The 24,455-nt window shown below is 36.0% G+C and overlaps 1 protein-coding gene across 5 annotated transcripts in view; it reads left to right on the top strand.

Moving 5' to 3' along the window:
- LOC127933426 (latent-transforming growth factor beta-binding protein 1) overlaps positions 1-24,455 on the top strand; it is a 72,845-nt gene that overhangs the window by 5,395 nt on the left and 42,995 nt on the right. For all 5 annotated transcript variants that reach the window (XM_052530429.1, XM_052530430.1, XM_052530428.1 and 2 more), the window contains exon 3: positions 12,258-12,600. In XM_052530429.1, the coding sequence (XP_052386389.1) occupies positions 12,258-12,600 (343 nt within the window). The remainder of the gene's footprint in view (positions 1-12,257; positions 12,601-24,455) is intronic.

Here is a 24,455-nt window from a genome sequence, read left to right as displayed (position 1 = left end):
TAAGCATCTGTGGTTTGATGCCAGCCGCACAGTGAGTGGCCTGAGAGCCCCTAAATTTGAGCTGAAATGTAACAAAACATTTTTAATGGAAAACCTTGCAGGGAAATTAGGTGTGGGAAGGGAAAGGGAAGCCTCTTATACCTTAGAGAATGTCTCTAGGACCATTTTTATGGTTTTGGTTTATATAATTTTTATTTTATTATACTGTACCACTATGGTTTCATTAAGCCATTTGTTTTTATGTTTTGCCAACATTGGTGCGCTTTTGTGAAAGGTTATTCTCTTACACGTACAGAATCCAGTATTTATGCCAGATCACTGGAGTCAACCCATAAACATGTGTCTTATGACAGGGTCACCACTGTGTACACATGCTTTCAAGTAAATTAGGAACGAATTATGACCTTTTTCGTTCATCAGACAGCAGCATTAGATGTTGTAATTTATGGTGACTGGGACATAGTGGCAAGGATTAATCATAGGTCATCCATTTTTTTTTTTCATTGCCCTTATATTTTTCAATATACGGGGGAAAATGAGAAAGTCCAGGCTGTAGTCAGTACCTCCCCCTGTCTCTATATATCTTCCTTTCCATTTGTGTTTTAGGATCACTATGTCTCCATTCTCCACCTCTCTTGTCTGGGAAGATAGACCTGATCGTAAATTTTCCTGCTAAATGTTTAATGGGGTTTGATTTTTTTTTCAGATTTTAACACTCACCTCACTCAGAAAGTGCAAACAAAGAGAGTCATCTGAATAGAAGTGCCTTTTGTTTTTCCTGGCTCGTTCTACTAAGCTTCATGGAACTTCATAAATGAAGTGTTTCATCCGGAGCTGTCAGTCATCCAGGTAGCTTTGGTCACTGACATTGAGTGCTATTATTGTACAGTGTGGAGGGACACTGGGATATTAGCCTTTCTTTTTTAACACCAGGATATTGTACTTCAGTATCTCAAACCGAACCAGACAAGTGTTAATCCTGGTTCCTTTTCGGCCCATCATGTCCTATAAATAAATGATAATGTAGACCAGGGGCTGGTTGCACCAGCTCCAGCACCATCTTACTTGCACTACTAAATATTTAAGCATTGCACCATTAAACTTGGGTGAAACATAAACCTACACATAAACTAAATATTTACTGAAGCCTTCAGCCAGTAATAATAGCTGGAATAAACTGGAAGACCGATTGGATTACATCAACCAGATCATGTTTTAAATGACAGAAAAAATTATGTTGACATTTACACTTGTTTATATTTTTAGAGTGAACTTTATGTGAATAAATTGGATCTTGGCAGCCCTTTGACATGAAACCGATTTTAACAATGAACTTTCCTGTGTTCCTCACCCTGTCATTTATGCATGCCAGCGTTTTAACACACAAATAATAATAAAGGAAATAAATATTGAAATTTCTGAATTGCTATATGTGACCCTGGACCACAAAACCAGTCTTAAGGATATTTTTTTTAATTGAGCTGAATAAATAAGCTTTGCATTGATGTATGTTTTTTTAGGATCAGACAATATTTTGACAGAGATACAACTATTTGAAAATCTGGAATCTGAGGGTGCAAAAGTATTGAGAAAAATCACCTTTAAAATTGTCCAAATTAATTCTTAGCAATGCATATTACTAATCAAAAATTAAGTTTTGATATATTTACAGTAGGAAATTTACAAAATATTTTCATGGAACATGATCTTTACTTAATATTCTAATGATTTTTGGCATAAAGGAAAATCAATAATTTTGACCCATACAATGTTTTTTGGCTATTGCTAAAAAAATACCCCAGAAACTTAAGACTGGTTTTGTGGTCCAGGGACACATATTAGTATTTTATGATTTGTTATGCTTTTTTTCCATACCACTATAATTTAAATTTGAAATTAATTGACTAATTATTTTATGATTTTAGCATAATTTCAATTTGGAATTTTTATTTATTTAAAAATTAAATGTATTGCTTTACAACATTATTTCTTATTACAAAATTGTAGGCAGCTTACTGGAACAATAATAATAAATGTCATTCATATCTATATTCTTTTCCTATTCAACTTCACATTACTTTTTGGAGAGCATATGAACTACCATATAAATCTTGCAATAATAACAAATTGTGCGACTGAAGTACAGACAAACTAGTAGTTGCTAAGTGAACTTAATCTCAGTTTAAATAAAACCTACTGGTGCTACTATATTCTGAAGATCAGAACATCACTGATCTTTTTTTTTTTTTTTAGAACTTTTGAATTAATTTTCAAGCGACGTATGTTAAGCAGATGTAAAGTGACAAGCAGTAAAGCATCATGGTAATCCAGGTCCAGACAGAAAAGTGGCTTATTATTGTAATCTTATTGGTTTGGATGTAAGTCTAACATTTGCCGTAACGTATACTTTTGAGAAACAGAATTGAGTATTGGCATGTTTAAAGGTTGTTTGAGTGGAGGTCATGAAGTAAGCCTAAGTTCAGTCTGCAGCATGACTGCAGCCTTGTTGTCTTCTCTTCTCTGAGGCGTTTTCTTGTTTGTGTTCACCATGTGATATGCATTGAGAAGCTTTTCAGGCTTTCCTTGAATTCTTTTATTGGTTTGAGGTCATCAAGAAACATTCAGAGCAATTTTTTCATGGGTTGATGGGTGATTTAATTTGTCTTCACAATGGAAGACTGTTTAGGACCACAGTTCTAAATTTAGGACTTCGATGACTGCTTCGATTTAATGCCACTACGTAAATATAATTTACAGTTTGTTTTAAAAGTTTCACAGCATGTACAATGCAGTGAATGCTCATGCCTCCCCTATGAGCCTGGATTTCTCATATCACTCATCTGAAGTGTTTGAGTGTTTTTCCCATGCTTAGGCATGCTGAAAGACTGCTCAGTCTATTTTGTCCATCAGTTGAACATGGCCCAAATGTTCACATCCTTCGCCAGATAAAGCACAACATGAAAATGCTTCACCTGGGCTCCACAGCACGGCAGATGTTTTTCCTGGCCTTCTGTGCTAAAAAAGTGTCCCAGATCTGCAGGAACAAGTGACTAGGCTGAGGAACCTGCTGGGATGAGCCTGAACTAAAGAGGAGAGCTAAATTCTGTTGGTTCTCAGGGTTCACTTGCTGCACTATTTTTGCATGTGATAATTCTATACAGACACCTATGTCTCATTTATTAACCACCCTTAATGTAGTTTAACCAGCACAAACAAAAAATCTTTTTCAGATTAGGCTTAATGTTTTATAGTTTGTGAGAAAGTGGACCAGATCAAATTAAGCATTTTTAGTTTTTAGATTGACAGGGTTGGGTAAGGTTTAGTTAGGATGACCATTTGTCCACATTTGCCCGTATACATGTCCGAGGTAAGATTTCTAAATTGCCCAAAATGTCAGAGTAATGGCTTTATTTTTCTATTGGCATGCACTCAGTGGTCCTTGTACATTATATTTAGCATATTTTCATTGCATTGACCATTGGTTGATTATGTCCAATGCCTGCACATTATTAGTCAACTACTTTTTCAATCATTGCCTTCAGCAGGTATGAGAACAATAGAAAAACAAATCCAAAACTCAGACTTTTTAGACTAGAAATCCCGGCCAGGACATTTCTGGGAAAAAGAGGACATATGTTCACCTTCGTTTAGTTATTATGGTTTGCTTTAAGAATAAAAGCTAGTGTCAAACATTCTATGTATGTGAAGAAGTGAAAGTGACATATAGCCAAGTATGGTGACCCATACTAGGAATTTGTGCTCTGCTTTTAACCCATCCAAAGTGAACACAGACCCGGAGCAGTGGGCAGCCATTTATGCTGTGGCGCCCGGGGAGCATTTGGTGTTTGGTGCCTTGCTCAAGGGCACCTCAGTCGTGGTATTGAAGGTGGAGAGAGCACTGTACATGCACTCCCCCCACCTACAATTCCTGCCAGCCCGAGACTCGAACTCACAACCCTTCTATTGCGAGTCCGACTCTCTAACCATTAGGCCACGACTTTCCCATGTTGTCTCTATAGTGCTTTTTTTTTTTCTTTCACAGGTTAATTATCATTCTTAAAACCACATAAGCCATCATTAAAAGTTTGAAAAATTCATTACAAAGTGATACAGAACTGTAATCTGGTCAAAAAACCTGGAAGTAATTCATAGTCATTCAATTTAACACCTTGGAATGTCATTCAAACAATCAGAATCAAGCGTTCAACAATGCAGTAGTATAATTAAAAGTCATACAGGTTTGGAACAGCATAATGGGGAGTAGCTAAATGATGACAGAATTTTTTTTTTTTTTGGTGAACTTTTCCTTTAAGGTTAATAAAATTTATTCATTTTCCAGTTTAATTAAAGCATGGCTTGTTTGAGAGGAGTTTGTTGTGTCTTTATCTCCACAACAACTTGTGAAATGCCTCTCCTGTCTGCTCACAATGCAAGTTTTCAGTCCTCAGGCAGTAGCTTATCATGCTAAACCACATGTCTTGTCAAAGCAAATCCAAGTAGTACCTTTCAGATTCAACACGTTTGAAGATGTTAGAGCTGTGGGAGAGCTCTGCAGCATACAGATCATCTTGAATGGACCCTTAGATGTGTTACACGTACAAATCTGTGCCAAGAAATGGCCTGACCACAGCCCCCTTTGATTGGCTCTGGGTCTACTGTGAAATACTAGTAGACTGAAATGGGCTTATCGACCACTCTGTCTGGTGTGTTCAGCTGTGCGTGAGCTCTTACACCGCTGAGTACATTGAGGGTACAATGCAACACATTTAACACTGATTTCAATATTGACTTGAGTGATAAAACTAATAAGAAGCTGGACCTGTTGGAATTACCCAGCACTGCTCCCCATAGCCCTACTGAGTCAGCAACATCGCCCTCTCATTTCTCTCACGCTTTCTTTATCAGTTTTTTTTTTCCTTCCTGATCTTTGTCTTTGTGAGGCCTAACTTTATCTCCCACTTTCTTTTTTTGGTACTGTGCAGTTTAGTCAGCAGGAAGTTTTGTTAGAAGAGGTCTTGTGCAGAGAGCATAACTTTTTCTTTAAAAGACTTTAAAGTTTAAACAGTAGTGTACTGTAATTATACAATTTAATTAAGAGTTAATATTTTTATTAAACAGTTGCTTAAAATTCACTACAAATATTTGAAACTCAAATGTGAATTATCCGTTCTCTGGACTGTTAGATTTTGAATGTGAAAGCTTATGCTTCTGAAATGTGTGGTAGATTTGCATTTCATGCATGTAATTATTTACCTATTTACAAATTATGTACATGTAGATGTACATTTAGTTTGGCACTTCTTATCAATATGGGTCAAATAGATGTTAGCATTCAAAACATCTTTTGTGTTGCACAGAAGTATGCAAGTCATAAGAGTACAGGTGCATCTCAATAAATTAGAATGTCATGGAAAAGTTAGTTTATTTCAGTAATTCAACTCAAATTGTGAAATTTGTGTATTAAATAAATTCAATACATACAGACTGAAGTCTGAAGTCTCAACAAATTAGAATATGGTGAAATACCAATTAGCCAGTCAACTCAAAACACCTGCAAAGGTTTCCTGAGCCTTCAAAATGGTTTCTCAGTTTGGTTCATAAGGCTACACAATCATGGGGAAGACTGCTGATCTGACAGTTGTCCAGAAGACAATCATTGGCACCCTTCACAAGGAGGGTAAGCCACAAACATTCATTGCCAAAGAAGCTGGCTTTTCACAGAGTGCTGTATCCAAGCATGTTAACAGAAAGTTGAGTGGAAGGAAAAAGTGTGGAAGAAAAAGATGCTCAACCAACCAAGAGAATCACAGCTTTATGAGGGTTGTCAAGGAAAATCAATTCAAGAACTTGAGTGAAATTCACAAGGAATGGACTGAAGCTGGGGTCAACGCATCAAGAGCCAACACAAACAGACGTGTCAAGGAATTTGCTGAACCACAGACAACGTCAGAGGCGTCTTACCTGGGCTAAGGAGAAGATGAACTAGACTGTTGCTCAGTGGTCCAAAGTCCTCTTTTCAAATGAGAGCAAGTATTGTATTCCGTTTGTAAACCAAGGTCCTAGAGCCTGGAGGAAGGGTGGAGAAGCTCATAGCCCAAGTTGCTTGATGTCCAGTGTTAAGTTTCCAAAGTCTGTGATGATTTGGGGTGCAATGTCATCTGCACCTGATTACAAAAAATTTGGAGCGCTACATGCTTCCTTCTTCTGACCAGCTTTTTAAAGATGATTTTATTTTCCAGCAGGATTTAGCACCTGCCCACACTGCCAAAAACATGAAAAGTTAGTTAAATTACCATGGTGTTGGTGTGCTTGACTGGCCAGCAAACTTACCAAACCTGAACCCCGTAGAGAATCTATGGGGTATTGTCAAGAGAAAAACAGGAAACAAGAGACCAAAAAATGCAAATGAGCTGAAAACCACTGTCAAAGAAACCTGGGCTTTCATACCACCTCAGCAGTGCCACAAACTGATCACCTCCATGCCACGCTGAATTGAGGCAGTAATTAAAGCAAAAGGAGCCCCTACCAAGGGCACAGGTACCCTGAGTACATGTTAAGTAAATGAATATACTTTCCAGAAAGCCAACAATTCACAAAAAAAAAAAAATGTATTGGTCTTATGAAGTATCCTAATTTGTTAAGAATTAGTGGGTTTTTGTTAAATGTGAGCCAAAATCACAACAATTAAAAGAACCAAAGACTTAAACTACTTCTGTCTGTGTGCACTGAAATTTATTTAATACACAAGTTTCACAATTTAAGTTGAATTACTGAATTATTTGAGATGCACCTGTATGTGAGGTAAGTGTAGGACAGAATTTTCGGTAGCACTTTATTTTACAGTCCTGTTCCTCATGTACATACTATGTACTTATTATAGTAATTACAATAACTATGTAATAACTAGGTACTAACCCTGAACCTACCCCTAAACCTAACCCTACCCCATGTAGTTACCTTGCATTACCAGAACTTTCTTAGATAAATACACTTTAAGTACACTATAAGTACATGTTAGTACACGTACTGTAAAATAAAGTGCAACCAAATTTTCTTTTGTCACAATACTTCTACTTTAACTCGTATAGCACTTTTTCTGTATGTAAATGTGTGGTGGGGGTGTGAGTTTTGAAGTACTTTTGTGCCTTCATGTGTTCATTGTGTGTGTTTATGTGGGAGAGGTGGTGCACAAGGGCATGATATGACCAGGAACAGTGTTCGTGTGTGTACTCCGTTTCTAAGGACTGTCTCACTTTTGCAACCCTGAACCCCAGAGGGCCAATCAGGTACATTGGAAAAGGAGGGAAACAGGGAGGGTGGAAAAGAAAAGTGAAATCCCCTGCTGTGGGTCATGTCAACAAAAATGAAAAACTCCAAACCAGGGGGAGTAGTTTATATGATGTCATATTTGATGTAATCAGTCTCACCTCTGTCACAAGCCGTGTGTGTAATAATTTATGGTTAAAAATGCTCATTTTAATCCAGCTTGTATGGAAAAATGTGACGTGTGTATGTGGTTGGATATAGTTTGTCTTCAAAAGTGAGCTAAATTTAATAAAAAAACCTCCTTTGGAAGCATCTGGAAAAAAGATTTTAAATATAAATAAAGCACATTAATTTTTATTATGAAAAATGACATTTAATTTGTTTATATACATCATAATTTAATTAAATGTACATAAATATTGATTTAAATCTACAGTGGGTATAGAAAAGAATCACCTTCCTTTAAATAATCACAATTATTTGCTTTGCAGCCTGAAATAAAGGACACAGTTTTTGTTTTATATGTATTTACTCAGTTCAACTTATAACATCCAAGTGAAAGATATAACACAAGCATAACAGAAGAAAAAACTGAATCACAGAGTATACTTATTTAAAAATTATTTGTATTTCAAAAATGCTGTTCTTTAATTTTGTATTCATCAAATAATCCTGAAATTTTAAGAACCAAAAACAGTTTTCAGTATCTATAAGATCCATTATTAATAATTGAGCACAAATAATAACTGTAATAATTAAGCAGCAAATCAGCATATTAGAATGATTTCTGAAGGAACACATGGCACTGAAGACTGGAGTAATGATTACATTTTTAAAATATCTAAAATAGACAACTATAATTTAGAATCTAATTTAAATTTAATATTTCATAATATTAGTGTTTTACTGTATTTCTGAATAAATTCAGCCTTTTATAAATAAATAAATAAAAAGGCTTAATTATTTCAAACTTGTAATGTGTCATGTCAAACATGTCAAACAATGAGTGTATATAAAGTAATTCATGTGAACTAATAAGCATTAACAAATTAAAAATGTATATATATATATATATATATATATGTATGTGTGTGTATGTGTATGTATCACTTTCCTAATCACTGCACTTGAAAGCAAAAATCTTCAGATGTACAGTGTTCTAGAGTAAGTTTGAGAATGATATTTTAGAGCTTTATGAAACATTTTAATTTTCATAACACGTGCAATTACAGAATAAAGCCTGGTTAGAGATATACAAACATTTACTCTTATCATATCTCTGCTAAAAACTGCTACACTAATGTTTATGTACATTTTGACGAATAACTCAAAGCCCAATAATTGTTTGCGGTTGGCAAATATTTCTGAAATGTTTAGCTGCTTACATCTTACCTCAGCTCGCAGTCAGGTGCCATGCAGCTCAGTTTCTGTGCACAGTCAATCCCACCTTCTTTTATTTGATTGGCTCTTTCAAAAAAAAAAAAAAATTGACAGTGACGAGGGCTTTTGAACCACTGCCCTGAGCTAGAGCATGGTAAATTAATTTGAATTTTTGACTCTGGTGGGCCACGGAGGCCATTTGTCTGGGTCGATGGAGGGATATAGGCTATGTACATTTACTATAATTAATTATTTATATATATATTTACCCAGTGGGCTGTCCCACATTGTACAGCGGCCCACCAGGGAAAACTCCCTGTACTCCAGATGGCCACTGCATGTCTGTAGCAGTCTGTGTAGAGCAGCTGCAGTTCACTGGGATCTCATAGAAACTATTGATGAGATCATCCTTCCTAACATCTGCCTTGAGAACTGGGTGCTGATCCATTTTATGTTTAGGAATATCCATAGCACTCAATTACTTAATATGACTAACTAAATACGAACATATTACTCCCATCCTACACTCTTTGCACTGGCTGCCAGTCTATTTTAAAATAGAGTTAAAATTTTTACTTTTTGTAAGGTTTTAAATGGTCTGGCACCTTAGTACCTTTCTGATCTGTTGAGCTTATACAGTCCAGCTAGATGTCTAAGGTAATTGAATCAGAAACTCTTATTCGACCCTAGATCTAGGCCGAAGAGAAAAGGTGACCGGGCTTTTGTCATAGCCATAGCCATAGCCCTAAATTGTGGAATAGTCTTCCAATCTCTATTAAAACAATTGAAACAGAATCTCTTTTAAAAAACAAGGCTTAAAGCCTACCTCTTTAACAAGGCTTTTAGTGTATGAGCCAACAGGAGTTTATTATGTATAATTATTATTTGATTGTCTTGTCTTTTATTGTTTCTATGTATTTTGATTCTTTTCAAGTTATATTGTTCAGCACAATGGTCAACCATCGTTATTTTATTGTGCTTTAGAGCTGCACGATTAATCGTTAAAAGATCGCGATCTCGATTCAGACACCCTCTCGATCTCATTTCTAAAAGACAACGATTCCCCGAGTCTGTTAAACCTTTGACAAAGTCTTACCGGATCATTCAAATCCGTGCGCGCACTGCCGCTGACACAGAGAGAGCTCTTACCATGTTTGGTTAAGAAACATCTTCACAAACAGTCTTTTCAACTACACAGTATTATATCTGTCTTACAGTCATTTATATTATCACAGAAATACTGGGATAAAGTTTATAGTTTAAATATAAACATTGATGTCTATATGGCAGCGATCAAAATATAACAAATCCCCTTTTGAAAGTACTGCGCTTTAAATAACGTTTGTGTCGATTGCATTGTTTCACCAATAGGTGGCGACAAGTGTCTTAATTTATTTGTCAATTAATTAATTTTTCATTCAAGAGAATCGTTCAAAAACGCTGATTCATCCAGAAATGAAACAAGTGTAGTAGGTTTATGAGTGAGTCGTTGAATCAGTGATCTAAACAACTTTTTCATCATTCTAATATTAACAAAAACTGGGGTTTTAAATATATTATATATACACTACCAGTCAAAAGTTTTTGAACCATAAGATGTGTAATGTTTTTTTAAAGTCTCTTCTGCTCACCAAACTATATTTATCTGATCCAAAGTACAGCAAAAACAGTAAAGTTTTGAAATATTTACCATTTAAAATAACTGCTTTCACTTGAATGTATTTTAAAATGTAATTTATTTCTGTGATGTTCAGCTGTATTTTCAGCATCATTACTCCAGTCTTCAGTGTCACATGATCTTCAGAAATCATTCTAATATGCTGTTTTGCCGTTCAAAAAAACATTATTATTATTATTATTATTATTATTATTATTATTATTATTATTATTATTATTATTATTATTATTATGTTGAAAACAGATGAGTAGATTTTTTTCAGGTTTCTTTGATAGAAAGTTCAGAAGAACAATAATTGTGTGTAATAGAAATATTTTGTTATAAATGTCTTTGTCACACTTGATCAATTTAAAGAATCCTTGCAAAATAAAATAATTAATTTATATACTTGTGATAATGATAATGTTAATAGTAATAATAATAATAAAGAATCGTAGGAGAATCGTGATCTCTATATGAGATCAAAAAATCGTGATTCTCAATTTATCCAGAATCGTGCAGCCCTATTGTGCTTTATAAAAAAAATAAAAAAATAAAGATTTTCTGATGAGCATCAAGCTGCCATGTGTGTGTGTGTGTGTGTGTGTGTAGCCGGGTTTTCATCCAAAGTTGCAAATTTAACTTATATCGCACAAAACATTTGAGTGCAAGCACCGTTTCCATCCAGCGAGTCAAAGGGAACAAAATCGTCACTTCCTGATAAACTGGCACTATTACATAACTAAGAAAAACAGGAGAAGCTACTGAATATAATAATTTTCCTATATAATAAATTTCTTAAACCTCAGAACGAGCAGACGAAACACAATGAATGCGGTTATTGTTTTCAGAGGTTTAACAGTTCTGGGAGAAATACTTTGTTGACAGACTTTGCTCAGGCATTTCCGAAAGACCATATACATTTACATACATTACATTTATTCATTTAGCTGACGCTTTTATCCAAAGCGACTTACAATTGCTATATATGTCAGAGGTCGCACGCCTCTGGAGCAACTAGGGGTTAAGTGTCTTGCTCAGGGACACATTGGTGTCCCACAGTGGATTTGAACCCGGGTCTTTCACACCAAAGGCACGTGTCTTATCCACTGCGCCAACACCACCCATATAACAACATAACAAAATGCACATAAAAGCAGGGTGATGGAAACCCAGCTAGTGGCAGAGTCCGTGTTAGTAGGCCATAGAGGCCGCTAGGCTCTTTATAGTTGAATGACAGCTTTGTTCCTGCTCCTCAACGATGTAATTACAGACCAGAAGTCAACACCCACTCATGAGTTATCCACTCATTTTCCCTCTCTCTTACTCTCTCTGTTGCTTCTCTTTCGTTCTCTCTTTATCTCATGATCTGTGCGTATATCAGTTCTGACTTTCATTTTTATGTATTTTGTTCCTTACCACATAAAAAGCATACAAAAACTATGTCCTTACGCACTTTCTAATGTATTAACTATGCTGAAAATATTGCAGAAATATCCACTTCTAAATGTTACATTCCATGTAAAGCTTGACATGCTGTTACCACAAAATAAAAACCTAAAGTATAAAATAAAAATGTTTAATTTCATCGGCCACATCAGTTCATGTAAAAATAAACAGAACAGAAGTGTGCACAGGAAATTATGTATAACAGAAGGCTACAACAACCCTTCCGTCCCACCCTTCCTCTGGTTTTTGTTAGTTTTTTTATTTATTTTTGGTATGCTCTGCTTTGCTTTTAATAATAAATCAAATGATTTGTTTTACTCAACACCATGCCAAGCATATTAACTAAGACCATCCTGAAAAACTATTTTCTATAAACTTCTGTAAATTTTAACAGTACTATATAAGTAATGAAACTTTATCATATGAAATTTTGTTAGAAGTTATATTATATGAACTATCTTATGACTTTTTTTTAATTGTTTAACTTTTCTTCTCTTTGTTGCAGCTAACTGTACACCGCCATGCAAGAATGGAGGGATGTGCTTGCGGCCCCACGTGTGTGTGTGTAAGTCAAGCTCTAAAGGCAAGTACTGTGAACAGACTACTCTTCCCCCATCCTTACATCCAACTGGACCATTAAATGGAAACACCAATGGTGGACTTCCAAACGGAGGTCATACAAATGGATACCCCAATGTTCATAATGTAGTTCCCCAGCGTCCTATTCCTCAGCAGATCTTCCCGCAAGGCCAAGGTCAAGTGCCGTTACCGTTGCCTGGCACCAACCTGGGACATCTGACCCTGTCCATGAAGTCGTCACCCAACGGACCCAATCCTTATCAACCACAGTGAGTATGATGGCTGTCATAATACTGTGGTCATGGTTCAAGATTTGGGTGAATTTTCAGTCATAATGGTTGTTTGGCTTTGTCGTGCGCAAAGTCCAACCACAGTTAAATTATCGAATAATGTATACACTGAAGTTACTTTTCAGATGTTTCCTGTTGAATGTACAGTGGTGTGATGGCATTGTTGGATGCTAATGTTTAAGACTTACCAGATGGCAGCATTTATTAGTAAACCTGCTATTTGAAAACCAGTTATATAGCCTGAAAAGTTTGAATGTCAGTTGAATGTCATTATTGAAAAGTTTCAATAATCAGATTGCTTGATTAAGGATGGGTAATCTAGCATACTGTAGCAAAGGCCTGGAGTAATTGAGTAAATCTATTTTGGACTTTTTAGATTCCTCGGGCACTTAGTTCACTAAACTTGTCTTTTATTATTTTGGAATGAACTGCTTTAGCTTTATATTAATGCCAGACGTCAGACGTCTGCCCATTTCATGCCCCCCTACTACTCTCTCAGCCTGGGTCTGTTTTACAGAAATAACCACTGTTTATAAGCCTTACTCAATGAAATCTTTTTACATGACTTAGACTTGGGCTTTCACCAAATTGTGACTTTGAACTCCTGATGTCAGCCTAGTTTTTTGCTGTAACTTTTGTTTGCCCTCAGAATGCGATTTTTAAGAGCATCCTTTACTGTGACTGACTAAAACCCTGCAGACTCTTTAGTGATCTGTTTTTGAGGGGTTCTGGGGGTTTGGCTCAGGGTTACATTGACTTGGACGAGTATAAATGACTGGAAAGCTCACAATTACATCAGATGTCAAAATCATAAGATGTGGGGGAAAGCCACAGAATTGCCCCCATATTGGTTCCAGGATAAGCTGTAATAATGTGGCAGGGCAGGATATTGATGAATTTTACTGAAAATATTAATGAAAGCAGTTTATGTGCTGGGACTGACGTGCATTTCCAGTCTCTACTTTGTAATTGCTACCAGACCTGTCCTCGAAAGCAGGTCTGTTGTTTCCACAGGGTTTATTTTGTGTGGAAGAGGTAGACCTCTCTCCAGAACTCCTCTTCCTCTTAGCTACAGACAAACTTGCTCAGAATTTGAGAGGAATTTACTGCATTTTTTATAATTAGATAAATTTGAATGTTATATATAATCAATATTTCATTATATTATTAGTATAATATTTGGGTTACAATAGCCAAAAAGACAAGACTCAAGGTAGAACTGTCAGGATATCAGAATTTACATAAAATGTTCTGTATATGTTAATATCTTGTGAAGACAAATGTTTTGGCAAGACGTACACATAGGCTTTATTGCAGCCAATAATCAGTCTAAAATCATAATAAGCATCTTTAATCAATCATTAGTCGATAATCAGACTCTATGCACTGTAACAATAAAGCAAACATGTACCTCTATAGTGATTTCATCCATATGTGTATCAAAGGATTCTAGAACCAACAGTCACCTGTCAGTCAGAAAGTGCTTGGAATTATTTTATTTATTTTAATTTATTTTATTTAGATTTAAGTACCAAGATCCTGCCACTCCATCTTGTCAAAGTTAGGAAAACTGGTGAGTTACTGTCGCCATGCTTGTTCTCTTAGACCAATTTGTACAGTCTCAGGGTTGCCAGTGAAACACATGGAAGCAGTGAGTTATGTATGCATACATTTTACATGCAAAACATTTAACATGTTCTTCCACTGTTATTTTACTCTTCAAATGGTATATTTGCAACTGTTAAAATATGACCGTTGTTAGGCCGCATGTCCTTTCAAATCTGACTGCACAAGTGAAAGGTTTATTGAGGCGCAGATTGAATGATTTGTTGGTGTGCGTGTGTCTGGCAGCAGTGTGGGTTTAGTGTATTGAAGCTGTGGTTGGGTGTCATCACTGCAGAAACAGGTCATCGAAATGGTTATTCAAACACTTGGGGAGCCTCAATGTTTTGGGTAATTGTGGACAAACTTCTAGGAACAATAAATGTAAAAACATTTTACGAATTAGAATCAAGTATGAGCTATGTAACAAATCTTTTTGATGTATCAATGAACTCGATGAACACTCATTTTCAGGCTGGTTTCATGTAGCATGATTTTACAGGTATGCAACAGTTGTACTGAAAAAAAAAAGTCTCTCAGCTACAATAATTTTGAATTTATGGACTTTAAAATTAAGATCAAATTTGCAGAGGCCTTGTATTAGTATTATAGTGAGAAAAACCTTTAGATTTCTAGTCGAATGAGTTTGTGGATTTGTGTCAGGAAAACCTTATCCATCCACAGGAACACTGCTGGCCATGGAAAGGAATGAGACGCTTTAGCAGAGATTTTATCCAGTGTTTTCTGATGGCGCTTTATTTTTTATTTGTATTTACTCTAAACCTATTGTTTGACTAAAGTGATTTTAGGTGTTAAATGTTGGAGGTTTTAAATAAGCCTTTTAGTGGTTGTGTTCTGATGATTTTTCTTTGTTGACTTATCCAGATCTCAAGTAAACTCATGAATCCTTTGTTGGCAGTTTAGGTGACCTTTAGTTAAGTTGAAGACTGAGTGACTGGTCCTTTTAAGTACTCATATAAAAACATAAGTTGAACTGACACAGCTGGCTTAGTGTATTGTTCACATCTCATCAAATCAGATTTTGGGTGTCACCAGCATAGAAATTCTCATAGTTCTTCTTAGAGCCCTGCATTAAGGCAATGGTGTCACCAGCATAGAAATTCTCATAGTTCTTCTTAGAGCCCTGCATTTCAGCCCAGGCACAACGTGCACTGACTTTTTTATGCTCCTTGGCCCGGGCTTCGGGCCAATTTTCACATCATAGTTCAGGCATGGGCCAGGTCTCGGTGCTGTTTTAGGTTTTATCCTTATTTTTATATTTTACACATCCATGAATTAGTGATGACATTTTTTTTGCCGTGCTGGTGGAAACAACACGAGACCGTGCATCCCCGACTGTCAAGAGTGGCTCGATGTTGTTTATTGTCCCGCCAGCAGCAGTATCTATGGTGCTTTCCATCAATGCAGCTGAACAGTTTTTTAGCTTGCCGCAAAGCATTGACAAATGTAATTACCATAAATGTGACAGGGAAAATAGTAAGGAGATATTTGAATTATTAACTTATAAACTAGTGTTTTATGTGTCTGTGTGACAAGGATGAAGTTGCCTATCCTGCCTTTAGAGAAAAGTGCTCAAAGTTTTCAGTTTGTTTTAATTTGTTAAATAGTCATTTAAATCTTTCTATAGATATATTTATTATGTAGCCTATGTGAACCATGTATTCGCTGAGTTTCTGTTAATTTTTGTACTCCTGTTAAAGTCGAGACGGCAGAAAGCGCATCATGTTCATTTTCTTTATTTTATAAAAGCACAATGTTTTGTTGATATTGTGAGTACACACAAATAAAAGTAGACCCTATGCAGTTATGAATGATTACTCTTACCTTTTATGAGCAAAAATGACTGCGTATCCACTGAAAAAAATGCAAGTGATTGCGCTGGCTTCTCCATGTCCTGCAAAGCACCTCTGCACAAACTATTGAATATAGCACACATTTATCTAAGTTGAAAATATTAAATAGACAAGTGAAGGTCATGAATGAATGATTTGGGGAGATCACTTGGAAATATTAAATATTACCCTCTCCAGGCCCTGCGTTGCTCAAATAGGTTTCATATTGGAAATTTTCTTTCCTTTTTAAACACTTATAACCAGATGTCCTAGTGGTCTGTATGGCTCATCACTGCTCATTTTACAATGGTATTCACTGCAATAAAGCAGCAAAATTGTTGATATAATCTGGCACAAAAAATATGGCATATGCTTGATTTTGCGTGACATTCTGTGATTGTAGAATCACAAAATCCTGGAGGGACTGTTTAGTAAAGTAATACAGAATATGCTCTTGACAGCTGTAGCCGTTATGAGATAATCGGCATTGTAATGTATCAAATCGTGTTAGCATGTAGTCTAGGTGTCAGTGATGAAATTGGGTCTGTCGGTACTTGGTAAACAAATGTATATCCATCTGCAGGCAATAGGTATAAAAGAGAGCAAAAGCATCCTGATGTGGGTCATTGGGTTCATTAGAAGAGAGAGAGCTGTGTAGTATCTCACCGAGCACCAGGGAGGAACTGCAGCAGATTTTGCCAGATTCTGGGAATAACAAAAGGATAAGAGCGGAAGGAGAAGAATAGACAAAGTGGTCAAAAAAGTGGGAGAAGGAAATGGAAAACCAAGATGGATGAAGTACCGATCTTATTAAAGGAGGAGGATGGGCAGATTGGTACAGAATGAAATGGATATGGACAGAGAAAAGAAAGAGGTAGAGAGAGAGAAGTGGACATGTGAAGAATCTTTTCATGAGAAAATAAGCAACATCTGGAGATCACTGGATTTCAGACCTGTGTAGCTCTTCAGTTTTGATAGAGAGGGAGAGGGAGAGTAAAAAAAAAAAACTCCCTGCATCTTTTTTTATTTTTTATTTAATTGCAGTACTTCTGCCAGCATAAGAGGTCACGCCAGCTATTTTGTTGAGACTGGAACTAGAGCTTATGTTTATAACTTTCACTCTCTCTCCCTCTCGGCCTCTCTGACATCTTTCTCCCACTCTCAGCTTCTCTAGCAGCAGTAGCATTAATGATCCATACATATTGATTTCACAATTAATGTTCATCTACTAGTGAAATTTGAGAACAAAGCTTCATATGGATTTGTATCCATATACATTCTCAAGTTAATCCAATTAATTGGACTGTTGCTCGCTAATCAGAAAACAATATTACTATTATTATACTTTAATATTATGCTATATAATATTACTAATATTGTAAAGTAATACAGAATTACAGTTTTACTGAAGTTTTGATCAAAAAATGCAATCATGTTGAGCATAAAAGGCTTTCAGAGACATTCATCTTACTAACCCTGACCTGGCAGTGTAGACTGTATGTGTTTCATTTTTCATTTCTTTTTTTATGTGGTGCTTTTAATTACCATGTCCTTTCAGACCGTTAAGGCAACCCACTGCCTAGTTGATTCTGACAATATTTTGTTTTGCAAATTCCAAGTTATTATACTGCTGGGCTGCAATAGACACATTAGAAGAAGTGAGCGGAGCCGCATCACATGTGTTCAACCACTATGCTCCAAAAACCATAATTACGATTCATATTACCGGGATTTACTCTGAATCTCAGCCCAGTGTCGTAAAATTCTATATAAACAGCTCATTGTACTTCTGCTCCCCTTGCGCAGAATAATCTTAGGGTAGATAAACATTTAGTAAAAAAAAACAAACAAAAAAACGATGTGGCTACATGGCCACAGGAGCATTGAGCGCTGTCTGGCTCTCTAGAGCGCGTTCTGAATCCAGAAGCGAGCGGGTTCAGTTCCAGTCTCAGACAGGTTCCTCTTCATCATCAGAGACAGCACATGTAAACAGATGTCCCCGCTGATCTAACCTGTCTACCAGAAGAGTCACCGTGGGCAGAAATCTCAGGGATCACAGTACCTAAATGGATCTGGCTTTTATGCTCTTTAAACTTCTTCTCTTACTGGACGGCTGTGGTGATGTGTGGAGGCCACAAAAATCCTGCTGTTCTTTTGTTGTGGTTTTTATTGAGATATTTGAATGCAGACCACACAGTTTGTTCAGTTAACTGTTCGTCTGCAAACCTCATTTCATATTAAAGAAATTATTAATTAAAATATTAAAGATTTCAAATATTAAAGTAGTTTCATACTAACATATTAAACTCACTTCTCACAGTTGCTGTGTTCTTTGTAGAGTATCTTTTTCTTTCGTTGTAAAAATGTTGTTAATAATTGCTGCATCACTTTAATTTGCTGTTTTGGCAAAAGGCAAATGGTTTGGCTCTAGCTGCATTCTGGATGAAAATAGATGATCTTTTTCCTTTGATGGGTATTCAAAAATATGACTGTTCTGTTTGATTGCTAAAAAGATTGAATTTAGTTTAATATTAAACTATTAAACCTTAAATATTTTATTATTTTACAAATTTTCCAACTGTCTTAATTTTTATAGCATGAAAATTATATAGCATAATTTTTTTAAGCATAAAATTGACCTATATTTCCATTCAAAGGTTTGGGGTTATTAGGGTCAAGAAATTACTTTTAATACTTTTATTTAGCAAGAAAACATTAAATTGATCAAAATACATCGTTATTTTGAACTTTCTATTCATTAAAGATTCCTGAAATAGAAAACCTATTTTATGCAAAGATGTTCAGCAGCACAACAGTTTTTAACCTTGATAAAAAATAAATGTTTCTTAAGCATCAAATCAGCATGTTAAAATGATTTCTTAAGGATCATGTAACACTGAAGACTGGAGTAAAAGCAGTGGAAAATTCAGCTTTGCCATTAGAGGAATAAATGACATACAGTATACGTCTATATATATATATATATATATATATATACAATTTATTTATTTATTTTTGGTGAACTGTCCTTTTTAGACTGCTTAGTCAGCTAGACCTTCAGGCAACCTACTAACTGATTTTTAAAACGTAGTTCTAAACACCCATAGAGAAAACGACATGTATGTCCACAACTGTAATGGTTCCATCTCCATCCCTTTCTGTGGTCCACAGGAAGATAATTATAACTTGAACAGTGCTCAGTTGTCTGTGCTAAACATACTGAAATAAACATACTGAAAAACAAGGTCTGGGCCACAGAGCACATCTGGGCACAAACCCAGTGGTTTCCTTACAATGATTTACATTATGGCACACATGCATTCACAGATTTATGTCACCGTCTGTTGAACATTTAATAACAAGTGTAAGAGAATGCTGTATTTCACATGCATACATCAAATGTGTAAATCTTACACATGTGTTATGTGATGTTGAAAGCATCCAGTCAGCCCTTCAGGGAGGGTTTTGGTCAGGGATAGTCTTACGCTGTCTGTCTCAGCTGCGGTTGTGGGCGTTTGTGTTTTACGTCAGAGTCCTTAGTGTCTTAAGGACTGATATTTTTATAAATGTTGTCCTCGTTTATATGTGAATGTGTGTATAGCCTGTATAGTGTTTCAAGTAGGTCTGGTGTTTTAGAGAGGATCCTAGTGTATGAACAGTGTTTGTGTGTGGGTTTAAATGTATTTACAGACTGTGTGTGTCTGGGTGTGTGGTTAGTGTGTAGGCATTAAGAAAGCATGTATGTTGGTGGGTGTGCATATGTGGTTTGGCTTGAGCATGTGTGTGTGTATTTAGAGAGGGTCTGTGTGGTAGTTGTGGCGTGTGTGTCTATGTGTATGAACTCTTACAGTGATCCACAGGTGCTGGGCCGGTCAGGTTTCTTGTGTTGTTTGGTTTCAAGCTGTGATGCAGCCTGGCAGTGAACCAGAGTCTGGATTCATGGAGCACGTCGAGTTTAGTGTGGTAGACCTGTCCAGACACCTGTCAAACAAGAAGCCGATAAATAAACATATGTCCTCCATGTTGTTGTGGCCGCCAGGTCATACACCTGTTGAGGAAGAGCTACGAGATGCCCGCTGGCATAAGAACATAAGAGACACTCACGGTTTAGTATAGCCCTCTTGTAGGAGACTAGAACAAGCCAGCTGGCCTTCCTCACAAACATAGACACGAAATTCAGTTTTCCTGTCTACGTGTGCGGGAATCCCACAGCTCTTTCCACACCAGGTCTGGTAATGCAACTTATTAGGACATTCATGAGTACTGGCTTTAGAATTATAAATCCATTTAATGCTCTTGGCTTTATTAGTAATAGTGCTTGCTTAGGCAACGCCCAGACAATCACCCAAACACACAGCTTCACTTAGTTGGGCTGCATTCATTAGTAATTGCGCACAAGTGTTCTTACTTAGATGGGCAGAAAAGGTTCTCACACGAAATCCTCATGCATTAAATGTATTCATTCCCTCGTTCTAATGTTTATAAATATGGATTATTTTAAATAAAGAGCATGTACCTGCAGTTGCGAATTAGCATAATAGTCTACATGCCCAATTCATCTCCATAAGGCTTTTTTGTACAGCCTCTTCTGTGCAGCAATTCATCACTCTCTGCGGGAGGGAAGTCATGGCCTAATGGTTAGAGAGTCAGACTGACAATCGAAAGGTTGTGAGTTAAAGTCTCGGGCTGGCAGGAATTGTAGGTGGGGGGAGTGCTTGTACAGTGCTCTCTCCACCCTCAATACCACGACTGAGGTGCCCTTAAACACTGCTGTGCGTGTGAACTTTGGATTGGTTAAAAGCAGAGCACAAATTCTGAGTATGGGTCACCAAATTTGGCTTTATGTCACGTCACTTTAAACTTTCTAAAATGGGCTTTTTTGCTTGAGTTTGCGGCATGTGTGTTTAATGAATTGCAATGTATTGTCTGTATACATGCAGGGAAAATGGAGAGATGCATGTGGAAATGCTTGAAACACTATCTTCTTACCACATATCAGCTTCCACTGTCCAGGACATGTGATTGTGTGTGAAAGAGAGTGTTTATAAGCACTTACACAGCTCATTGCTTTGTTCATGTTCAGGAACAGACATTTTATGCTTCCTTTTTATGTGTTGGTCTGCTCTTTGTAAGCTGTAATATTCTGTGTACAACTGTGTACAAAAATTCTAATATAATTAGGCTAGGCAAAATAGTTGCCAAAATCTTTAAAATCTTTATATATATATATATATATATATATATATATATATATATATATATATATATATATATATATATATATATATATATATATATATATCACTGTATTGCCTGTAAAAACTGACCCAATTGATTGGTCTTTAAAATGTTTGATATGTTGGTACATATACACTGGGCTGGGCAGTATGTTGGTATATATCGTTTCCTCGAAATAGTGTCCATCATTAGAGATTTTACTATATTGTGTATTCCATGGTATGCAAATATATCTGCGTAACACAGCAGCGTAATGAAACATGAATGTATAAGAATGAATTACTAATGAATGCAAAGAGTAGGACACACTTGGTAGAGTTAAGTGCAGTTAGCAGTGAAAAATAACTCAATGCAGTGCTCGCAATGACTGTCACAGCCGAAGCTCGTGCACTAAAAGACCCTCTCTCTACAGCATATGTGATCGCGAAAGCAGATATCTTTCATGTTTTATTGTGTTTGAATTTTTAATAAAAATATTCAACAAATTTTTGATATAAAACAAATTTTTTATAAAAATAGCTATATTAAAGCTCCAATATGGAGGAATTTTGTAATACAATTTCCGAAAATAACTTGCATAGTGTGATATATTTCCTCCAGTTGTGTACAATATCTCAAAAGTCTCCAAAGATTTTTTATTTCAGAGAAATTCCGATTTTAAATAACTGGCCGTCCCGGAAAAGAAATGCCGCCTCTCAGTGATACAATGTCCGCTCTATACTTTTTTTCCGGTGTAGACCATGTGATGTTCCACCACACCGGAATATCACATGGTCAAATGCGGAAGTGGTGGTTATGTTATAGCCGCGCGTATGGTTTGGTTGTCGTTGTTATGGATCACGATTACTCTTTGGCGAGTATTGAAGTGCCAGTAAAATGTAAGCGTCCATATTCGGATACACGCAGACTGTGTAACAAACGGAGGAATAAAACCAGGATAAATATCGGCCAGGCGTTTACGAGATGGAGAGAGCTGCGCGACAAATCTTGGACTTGACAGAGTCTCTGCTCTCGCGAGTCTATTGATAGACAGGTAAGCAAATCAATTATTTATTTTGTTATTGTACAAGATGATTTTAATAAATATGAATTACACCACATGCCTGTACATTCTGTCACTGTACCATTTTTTATCAATAACGTTACCTGTGAGAAAATAACATAACGTGGCAAATGGACTGTTATATTGCTCTTTGTACTAAGGTAAGGATTTTTATCACATGTGGTGACCGAGATTATGGCAGTACAATTAAATACAATCGGATATGTGTTGTTAAAAATATATTCAGTCATTACTTGCAAATGTTCGTTCAAATTTACTTTTAGAACGATTGGTTTGAGCACGTTAAACAACACGGCATTAACCATAAACACGTAACACTGCACATTAACCCAACAAATCATTTAACAAATAGCTGTAAGTTGTAACGGGATAATATAGTATAACATTTAACGTTCCTTGCAGTTCATTAATTATGATGACATAAAATAATACAATTACCTCATCGTTTCGTTTATCCAATTTAGATACATTGCTATGGTGAAATGCATTAAAAACGACATCTCCTATCGTCACCTGCTTCATAGCGTCATCAAGCTTCGCCTTTGTTATTGTTGGCAATTACAAAAATCGCATACTGGAGCTTTAAGGTACATATCGTTATCGTGAAATAAAATGCACATATTAAAAGCAGTACAAACATACATTTCAGAACGAGACCTCTTTTTGGAAACATAAAACAAGAGATGAAACACAAACAGCAACAGAGTTGAATAGTGTGAAAGACAAGATGAGAGATCACTGGAGAAAAAAAACCTCTGTTTACACTTTCCCTGTACATATTGTCATTTTGTTTGCTAGTTTTGTGTATCTGCTCCTTCCATTGCTTTACTTTTGATCAGAAATCAGACGCAGTTTATACACTTTGTCCTCACATTCTCACTTTGTGGATAAAAAGCATGTTATGTCTACAGCCTTGCTTGCACTGAAAGACTGTAATCACTGCCTGCTCTCCTATTGGTAGTTGTGGCATTGTGTAAATGCTCATTTGCATAAAGTTTAACTCCGCAGTATGTCATTACACATCAGAATTCCATCAGTTGTTGTAAATAATTATTTCTTCTTCTTCTTCTTCTTCTTATCATTTTATTCAAATATTTTCTAATTGGGTTTTACAAACCCGATTCCAAAAAAGTTTGGACACCGTACAAATTGTGAGTAAAAAAAGGAATGGAATAATTTACAAATCTCATAAAACTATATTTTATTCACAATAGAATATAGATAACATAAAATGATGAAAGTGAGACATTTTAAAATGTCATGGACTTATTTTGGATTATGTGAGAGCTACACATTCAAAACAGGTTAGGACAGGTAGCAATGAGAGGCCGTAAAAGTTAAATGTACATATAAACAGCTGGAGGACCAATTTGCAACGTATTAGGTCAATTGGCAACATGATTGGGTATAAAAAGAGCCTCTCAGAGTGGCAGTGTCTCTCAGAAGTCAAGACGGGAAGAGGATCACTAATTCCCCCAATGCTGCGGCGAAAAATAGTGGAGCAATATCAGAAAGGAGTTTCTCAGAGAAAAATTGCAAAGAGTTTGAAGTTATCATCATCTATAGTGCACTTTTATTACTTCACATTAAACGTATTTAATTCAGTTAGTTCCCAACAAATGTACTTTTTTTATGTAATATTTGTAATTTAATTTATTTCAGATTTATTTCAGTTACCAAAATTGCTTATAATAGTTTTGGTTATAGTTGTATAGTTAATAAAACAACGCATTGCACTGCAACAAACTGAATTCATTAACCTGTTAAATGTCACACCGTCCCGAATACGGGACGCCTACGTTGACTATACTATATTCCAATCAAATCTAATCTAATCTTGACAAACTATATATCGTTGGAAAGGTCTAAGACTCCCAAATATATATTTCACCAATATTTTTTGTTAAACATTATGTAGGAAAAGTAATAGATGAATTTATGACAAGAGTGCACCCTCAGAAATCTACATTACAAAAGGAGCTTTGACCTTTGTTTAAAAAAAAGACTTCCTCGTTGCCTTTTTCTCTATCACATTTTAGAAATCATCAGAAGTTATATATCACTTGAAAACATAAAAT

Source organism: Carassius gibelio, chromosome A17 (assembly GCF_023724105.1).
Source record: "Carassius gibelio isolate Cgi1373 ecotype wild population from Czech Republic chromosome A17, carGib1.2-hapl.c, whole genome shotgun sequence".
Classification (NCBI taxonomy): Eukaryota; Metazoa; Chordata; class Actinopteri; order Cypriniformes; family Cyprinidae; genus Carassius; species Carassius gibelio.
The sequence above is the reverse complement of the archived record's forward strand: the minus strand, read 5'-3'. Positions and strand labels throughout refer to the sequence as shown.